General features: G+C 33.4%; 1 protein-coding gene across 4 annotated transcripts; it reads left to right on the top strand.

The window, feature by feature from the left end:
* The first annotated feature begins 2,766 nt into the window (after positions 1-2,766).
* Positions 2,767-7,642, top strand: LOC148627055 (baculoviral IAP repeat-containing protein 2-like). 4 transcript variants are annotated; one of them, XM_088566526.1, is made up of 6 exons: positions 2,767-2,810; positions 3,844-4,996; positions 5,362-5,543; positions 5,753-5,891; positions 6,401-6,580; positions 6,899-7,642. In XM_088566526.1, the coding sequence occupies exons 2-6, from the start codon at positions 3,940-3,942 to the stop codon at positions 7,096-7,098; spliced, it is 1,758 nt and encodes a 585-aa protein (XP_088422652.1). In that variant the 5' UTR covers positions 2,767-2,810; positions 3,844-3,939; the 3' UTR covers positions 7,099-7,642. The 4 variants fall into 4 exon arrangements, with proteins under 4 accessions (XP_088422652.1, XP_088422638.1, XP_088422644.1 ...); XM_088566512.1 differs by having other exon boundaries at positions 3,630-4,996; XM_088566518.1 differs by having other exon boundaries at positions 3,549-4,996.
* The last annotated feature ends 1,409 nt before the right edge of the window (positions 7,643-9,051 follow it).

Raw genomic sequence — 9,051 nt, 5'->3', positions numbered from 1 at the left:
GTGTCAAATATCTAATCGTAATCAAAATTTAAAGCTGTATCAAGTTTGAATGGTGTGCCCATACTTGTCCCAACTACTCAGGGTTCAACCTCTGCGGTCGTATTAAGCTACGCTCTGCGAAGCATTTTAATATTGTGTTAAATAACTTTAACGTTTAATCAAATTTCAAATTTTGTGTCCAAACAACTTTTTTTATTATACGACCGCTAAAATCATGTTGAATATGTACCACCAAGTGCCATACCACAACGGGAAGCTTGGAATGATATTTTGGTTACCTAAACTATTCCATTCCATATAAAAGATGGGTACGCAGTTTTTGGGATTCTTGAACTTTATTTTTTCAGTTGTCTTTAAAATTCTGTTCAGGCGCGGGTAATAAGGGGCAGACTCGGCGTACGCTCCCTTAAATTGGGAATTTTTTTTTTTTTTGGGGGGGGGGGGATGAAAACTTTCACGATTTCTACACCCCATTTTTCCCTCTCGCTCCGCGCGGCCTTTAATTCTATTTATGCTTTCCTGGATCCCCCACTGATGTTGAAAATATCAGCAATGGCTTCCTTTCACGGATTGTAGATCATTAGCTGTGCTTGTTAGTTCAGTTGGTAGAGCGGCGGCAGGGGTCCGATTAGATCTATTCTGTTGTGATAATTGTCGAGTACGTCGTGCTCTGTTTTAGACATAAACCATTTTCTTTTCGAGGGGTGGAATTTTGCGTTGGATACTTTTTTCGTGCAAGCTTGAAAATCTTTTTTTTTTCAGCTGCATTATGTGAATCGTATCATCAATGAACATTTACTTGAAATTTACATTAAGTAATTGGGGAATATAGAATCATACCTTTTTTTCTGTCCATAGCTTAGTAAAAAATAAAATTTAGCAAAAAAATTGGACTATATTTAAAGAAAAATTCCAGCCACACTTAAAAAAATGGTTGGTGGGATAAATAGAGAAACATTTAAAGAGCATCCTTGATACTGCCATCAAATACCCTCTTGTTTGTTTTGTTTTGTTTTGTTTCTTTTTTTTCGAATTGTTAAATAGTAAATGTCCGTCTTTGATAGGCATATCTCAATGCCCAGCACTTACAGATGCCAATTACCGCCAAGCCCGGCAAATACATTTAAAGTCGAAAAATTCTTGATGCATTTGCTTGGACCAGCAACCTGATAATCAAAGGTTCCAAACAGCGGTGGACGCAATCGTAACCTTCTTGTATAGGAAGACGGGTCTAGAAGATTAATAGGTTCTTACACGTGTCTCTATGGAATATTTGGGATTTCTAGTGTGAGAAATTTTTGACGAGTGGAACGCAGAAATGATATAACACAAATAAACTAACCCTGACTAAACGACGTCCGCAATTATTTTTAGCTTGTTTGTAAACAACACGAGATAAAAATACCCATAAACCAATCTTACTCACTACTTTAAATGTCTGAAACTTTCCGCTGATAATAAAGGGATTTTTATTAGAAAATTCTACATGGAAATAACTTTGGAAGAACTTGTATTATGAACGATTATTTGGGTCAAATACAGCTATAGAAAAGAAATCGGTGGCCACCATGGCAAGCCAAAGTGGACAAAAATGAGTATCTTCTAATATTAAAAAATGATCTTTTAATATTAAAAATTCATTTTCTAATATTACAAAATATTGATTTTTGTCCACTTTGGCTTGCCATAGGCCACGAAATTACGAATTAGTAGGTCGTGGTCACGAATTATCGTAGCTATAAAATTTAACCACGGTTTCAGTATAACGAAGGATCATCTATTCGTCCAGCTTCGGCAGCTTTCCATTTATGGCCCCAGCTTGTGACATGTTCCCTATTGCATTTTAATATCCAATCCAATTAACAAAAAATATAAATCTTGTCTGACCGCGAATAATATCATATTTTATCTATCCTATTTATGAAACCTTGCAGTATTCCAAATTTTAAAATACGTAAAACATCGCGGCTTTATTCCTTGCATTGCATATGATAGAACCTCTCGGTGATGGATTTGGCTTCCTCTTTAGATAGTTTTGGTTATGAGTACTTCTTGTATACAACTAATGTTTTTATTATATCTTCCTACACATTTGATTTTAGTGCTGCTGATGAGAGGTTACTCCTTGAAACACGTGTACAGCATATCGAAATTTACAATATATAATACCGGTATTTTTCTTATTTAACCTACCAGCAATCATTCGTTTGGTTTACTTAAATATGTTTATGTCCGGGGTTTGTATATAAAATAAATATTGCATGAATAAAGTCTTCATTTCTGAAGTCAATTTTGATAGGGGTCAGTATGTTGAACACTTCTGTACTATCTTTTTCATAATATGATTAACATAAGAAGCAAAGAAATTTAAGATGCTGATTCCTAAATTGTTCATATTGTATGACTCTGAACATGAATTTGGGTATAACATGATTTCAGACATAGATTTGGGTGTGGTGTAAAAGCTCAGTTGATATGGGTACTGCTTTCATTTAAAAAAAATGCACACCCCGTAAATATACTAGAGCATAACCCCCGGGATTATTTGCCGCTTCTTTCCTGCGATAACATGTAGTATGTAGTTCAGAACTTTATTGAACGCGCAAATTTGAATGTAAACAAACAAATTATACTTGAATCCTTGACATATATTTCCAACAAACTACTTAAGTTTCGATTCTTTTCTGGAATCTTCCATCATCATTCGATTAAGTCCGAAAGATTCCGATCAGTTGGGTATAAATAGGAGAAACGCGTCTATTCCGCAATTGCCATTAAAAATAAACTGACAATATTTACTTGGACTTAAGGTAAGTTTTAAGATAGTTACTAACAACATTCACAACCATGGTTATTTTTTTAGGGCTAAAATGCATACATAAACTTTATTTCCTACAAAATACTATGTTCTATTTAGGTTAAAGTTTCTATATATAGAACTTGAACTTTTCCAGCAATTGGTGATAAGTGTTGTGAAATAAATATTTTTAAAAAAGCTGAATTCTCTCTGAAATGAGAATCAGTTCTCTAGTTTTTATTAGCTCCGACATTTTCATAATACTTGTAATTTGTCAGGTGTACGAGTTACTGGATAATGTTTATCTAGATGTACTGGTAATTTAAGGTTCTGTTTAACTTATGATTAATGCTTCTTAGTAACATTTAAAAAAAGAAGCTTTTCAAGAGAATTCATTTAGATAACATGTTTTGTACTAATACAGAAGTCCGCTGCATCGCGTAGGCGGAAGTCAAAAATAGTATATCAATTAATTTTCAGGAATGAGTAATTTTATGTGTTAATCTTAAGAAATTATTTTTTTAGCTACAGTTATTAGTAAAAATCAAGTATGAAAGGTCAAACATTCGATTGGTACTCCTCTTAAAATAAAACGTGCTTCAAATTGTGGTAAAAGAGGCAATTAGAAATTGGAAAAATTGGCTTAAAAGTTAATTCTCAGATTATTCGTGTGTATGTATGTGGCCAGTTGAAACCCCAAAGCTGATTTTATACCGGCAGTTTGTGTTTCCTTTTTTTTTGTTTTTGCAAGATCTAGAATTAGCCGGATTTCTCCAACTCCGCCATTTGAAAAAAAAACTTGTTATAACTGGTATTAAACTTTACATTGAAGAAAACAGCGATTGCTCTTCATTTTAACAATGACAGTACCAATTAACGACATGCACGAATCTGATAATCAGAACGGAGTGATCTTTATCGTACGACCTGACACTTCTCTTAATGAAGAAGAGTTTTCACATGGCGCAAAAGTAATATCTTCTTCGAATGAACACTGTACCAAAGATCAAGAAACTTCTGATTTCTACTCGATTACGACTTTGCAGGATAACAATGAGAATCACGAACGTAGAAACGTAAACGGAATAGGGAAGACTAGTTCAACATCATTAATTTTATTATTGACTGTGGTTTCATGTGTAATGATTAACCTCAAAACAATGGTTGACGGCTTCGCCAAATGTTTTAAATTGGATATGTTATATCACAAACCAAAATTAATTATTTGTGGTGACTCCAGCCTCAAGAGAACTTTATCGAAATCATCAATTATCGGAGCCCTGACAAAAAGATTTCAAAGGGTCGTTAATAGAGATGTAATGGCGTATATTCTTTATCCACAAGACTATGATTCATTTATTGCCGAAAAGAAAGGCAACGTTTCAACAAAAGAATCCATGCAGTTTGAATGGTGTCGATTATCTAGTTTTGCGACATTTCCAAACTCATCTGTGTCTGTAATACGTTTGGCAGAAGCAGGATTTTACTACGGAGGGAATAGAGACGAAGTCATCTGCCCATTTTGTGGACTGAAACATTGTAATTGGAATCCACATGACGATCCTAAACACATTCACATAGAGGAGTCTCGACATCTTAACTGTTCGTTTGTAACTGGTAAACTGACACCTGCGGTGTACACAGGGATTCTCTCTCAACATGAAACTAATACTAAAGAGGGATCTACTGTTAATGGTCATACTATTGGTGCTACTTCGGTCACCTTTAATACAGGGAGCAAGGCAAGCTGTAAATCTCCAAAAAACGAAGAGAACCAGAGCTTTATTACGGAATCAACAGCGTTTACTAGAAATGTCATATCAACGAATACTTCAACCAAAATTTCAACTGGTGTTGGTCAGGAAACAGAACAGCGGACGAACATTCCAGAATTTTTAACAGAAACAGCACTCTTACCGCATACGCCACAGAACAACTATTCCACAAATGATCTCACGGGTTTAATACGAGTACCAAAAGACGACAATAACGGGAAAACACAGGAAGAAAATAATACCCCGTCGAGGACACAATTTTCAAGTTTGAATGTAAGATCCAACAGTATGGGTGTGTGTCTTGACAAACCTAAGTACCCCAATTACGCAGTTAGAACAACACGCTTGTCATCTTTTCAACGTTGGCCTTCCTATTTAACACAAAGTCCAGAAGATTTAGCGATAGCCGGATTCTTCTATACCGGTAAATATCTCGCGTCCCAATTCTTGAATAAACATAAGATTGAAATGACATCTTTTATCTGTTGTTCACCCTTTCAGTGGCAAATGAGATATTCTCAGTAATTTGATACTTACATAATGTAAGTAAACTTCCACAAAACAGACACACAAGAAAAAAAAAAGAAGTTTGAAAAAAAGCTTGTATTAGGATGTTAACTCTGTTTGACTTGTTTTGCAGTGTAATGTTGGAAAGGCAGAAACTTTTAAAGAGGAAAAGAAATAAAAGGAGGTGAGTGTCTTTCTCAAATATCTCGCGAATTGTTAAATAAAACTGCCTTTCCTTTTTAAAGGTAATTAATCCAATAATTGCTTGATTTGATATAACAGGAACTGAAGATCACTGTCGATGCTTCTTCTGTGGAGGAGGTTTAAGGAGATGGGAGAATGGCGACTTCCCGTGGACAGAACATGCAAGATGGTTTCCAGAATGCCAATTTCTTTTACAGTGCAAAGGTCAGAAGTTCGTAAACGATGTACAGCATGGACGAAATCCGAAACAGATTCAACATGTAAGTATTCGTAGTATAAATGGTGATTTACAGTTTCATTACTGACTTCTGAGAAAAATGTTAATACTGTTTATCAATAAGGTTTACAGAATAGCGCTGCGGCATTTGAATCTTAACTTAATAGGAAAGCTCGAAATGAACTTCGTGCACTTGTATTAAATACACAAGAACGTTCATTGTTTGTCTTTTATCATAGTCTTCTGTTGTAGATTGTACGAAGTGAAGAGACTAATAGAGTTCCCAATGACTATATGAACAACCCAGCAGTCCAGACCATTTTAGAACTCGGATATGAACAGGACGTTATAATTTCTGCATTTGAATCGCTGAAGTACGCTGGAGTTCATAGTAAGTGGACATCATTCTCCACGAAATACTTAAATTTTATTTATGCTATTAAAACGTATATGTAAATAAATGTTGGAAACAACCACCAGCGCATACCCAAATGTATTTTTTTTCATTTCCTAGGACATGACACAAGTATGACCAATAAATGTACACAGTTGAAGGATTTTGATCAATTAGGATAAGTTAAATAGAAAGTAAAATTAAAGAACAAAACTTAATCAGGAGTTAATCATAAATACGAAAACATTTAATAAATGAAATATCAACAAACATTATATGGATATGGGTAAAATATCCAAAGTAAGAATTAACCAAAAGTTAATAATTATACTTTAACATCAATAATATTGAAAGTTTCACTTGTTAAGAATTCCAAAAGTCACAAATCCTAAATATCACAGTACCACAGTATGAAGATCTGGATTTTTAAACTGTTTTTATCATAGATATCTCATTTTTTGGAGAGCAGAAACTAATTTCATTAAATCAATATCCATTCAATTTAGGCATCAGCGCTTCTCTGTTGTTGGAGACAATATTTGAGTTGGAAGAAAAAGGAGAGAAAGCACCAGCCGCCCAACATTCAGAAGGAAATGTCAAACACGAATCGACCTTATCTGGACATAAACCTTTACATCAAAAGAAGGATCCGGAATCAGTTAGACATACAGATCCAAGTCAGGAATGTAAGAAGTATTTTGGATTGAAATATTTGGATATATATATATAGAATATCTCTCAAATTGAAATTCACTATAAATGACACAGTTTAAGTATGGATTTCAATTATATAAATGTAATAGGTGCTCTATGATATGTTCAAGTTTTCTTTTTAAATTAATGCTTTTGTTTCATTAGCTTTAGTCAAAAACACACTGAAATGGCTAAAATCAAACACACACCGCTTCCACTGCAAAATAACAACAACACATGAGTTAAAACTTATTGGTACTGTTTTATTTTTTATTTATTTTTATTTATTTATTTTTCATATATATTTACAGTATCTATCAGAAGTTTGGAAGAAGAGAACAGGAACCTGAAAGATCAACAAATTTGTAAGATCTGTCTGGACGAACCTGTGGCTATTGTTTTCCTGCCATGTAGTCACATGGCTGCATGTGTTAACTGTGCTCCAGCTCTAAGAAGTTGCCCTATTTGTAGAGCCTATATCAAAGGGACAGTCAAAGCAATAATATGTTGAACAATACATTTGAACAACTTCGGTGTTTCTTGATCTAGAAAAACTGCATGACTTTGTGTTTAATAATTTAATTGTATATTTTTCAAATGTAATCAAAGTCTGTTCATTTGTTCATTTTGATAACATGTATTGATGCTGATGTGCAGTTTCTGTCTTTAATTACTCTGATGTCTTTGTAAGAATAACATGTCATCATTAATCACATGATTATAATATTAATGAAAAAAGAGACAATTTATTTTCAAAGATCTTTTACTAGCTGAATTTTTAGGCAGATGTAAATGCAAATTTTACCGGAAGTGAAATTATTGATTACTTTAGTTTTAAAATCATGCCTTGAGATAGTTTATATAAGATTATACACGTGAAAAAAGTTAATAATTTTATTTTTAAGATGGTCACCAATAAATAATGACATTAAAATTTGTATGCAATATTATCCTCATTGAGTTGTCTATTTTTGTGTTTCTTTTATTTTTTGATATAGTCACAATTTTATAAAATCATATATGTTTTTTTTATCATATATTTTTGTTATACTTAATACACTGAGTTGTCTTTCTTGTGTGATTAAGCCATACATACGTCCTTTACTATTACATCATTCTGTATTTATAAAAGGCAAGACAAATTAATGTACAGAAACACATATTCAATACATTAAGTCATTGGACTATGTATTAACCGTATGTGATAATCAATAGTTGAAACACACACACGCACACATACGCACTCTTATGTTTAAAAAAAAATTGAATTTATGCCGAATTAAAAAATAAACTAATAGTGAGCTCGGAAGACTAATGGCAAGAGCACGACCATCTTTTAAGTGTAGTGATACAATTACAAATCGGCATTAAAAAAAAGAAAAGTCGGTATAACAAAAGCACAGTGTCAGGTCGCCTTTCAGCAGATTATCAGATGGTGTTCCAATGCTTTTCTTGATCAGTTCGGAGTTTATCAATCCAAGGTCTCGACGGTAGAACTACAGTCTTCTGTGTTAATGGTGTTTTCGGTTGAAATATTAAGAGTCATTATCAATAAAAAAAATAATTGAAGCAAGACGCTTTAGCAAATGACTTGTCACGAATTTGGTCACATTTTACTAATGAGATAAATTATCATCATAAAATCTTTCTAGATCAATTGGTTGTCATGGAAACACCCGTTTCCATAATTGGACATACAATAACGCTAAGAACATTGGCAAAATTCCCTTCTTGAAAATATTTCAATACTATACTTATTTCTTGAATGAAATGCTACATTATTGCTCTGGATTTTTCCCTCAAAGTAATGGTGTACTCGGTCAAAAATATGCATTAAATATAAATGGAATCTTTATTTTACACGAGGAATGAAATATCTTTTGACGAAGTAATATTTGCGCCCAATTTTTATACGACCGCGAAAAAAATGCGTACGTCGTATATTGGTATGGCACTGTCGTCGTCGTCCTTAGACAAAATCTTTTCGTGCTATAACTTGAGTATTTGTTGATATTTATTAATTTTTATAATAAGGTTCCAGACTACAAAGAAAAGGTTGGTATTGATTGTGGGGGTTATGGCCCAAATCGTTTTAGAATTGGGGAACCAAAAGGGACCTTAATAAACATTTCATGGAATTTATCTATATAACTCCAATAAAAGCATAAAAATGGCTATGGTATTGTTCCACAATGATTTATTCCATAATGGTCAAACTTGGATTACAAATTGCCAAGAAGAAAGACTGGGATTGATTTATTGGTTGTGACTTGAGCCAAGTAAGAATTTGGAGTCAGAAACAAGCATTTTGTTCTGATTCCTTGACGACAGATTCTTTCTTTCTTTGTTGATTTGAATTTTTTTATTAGGTTCCTCGTGAAAATCATTTTGGGTTTTTCAAATTTCAGATATCTTGTACAGTTTTTGAATTACAAGGGGCCAAAGGGGATCACGTCCTTAAAAA

Source organism: Perna viridis, chromosome 1 (assembly GCF_037379345.1).
Source record: "Perna viridis isolate PV_CMFRI_1.1 ecotype Kerala chromosome 1, ASM3737934v1, whole genome shotgun sequence".
In the NCBI taxonomy this organism is placed as follows: Eukaryota; Metazoa; Mollusca; class Bivalvia; order Mytilida; family Mytilidae; genus Perna; species Perna viridis.
This window is presented reverse-complemented; position numbering and strand designations above follow the sequence as displayed.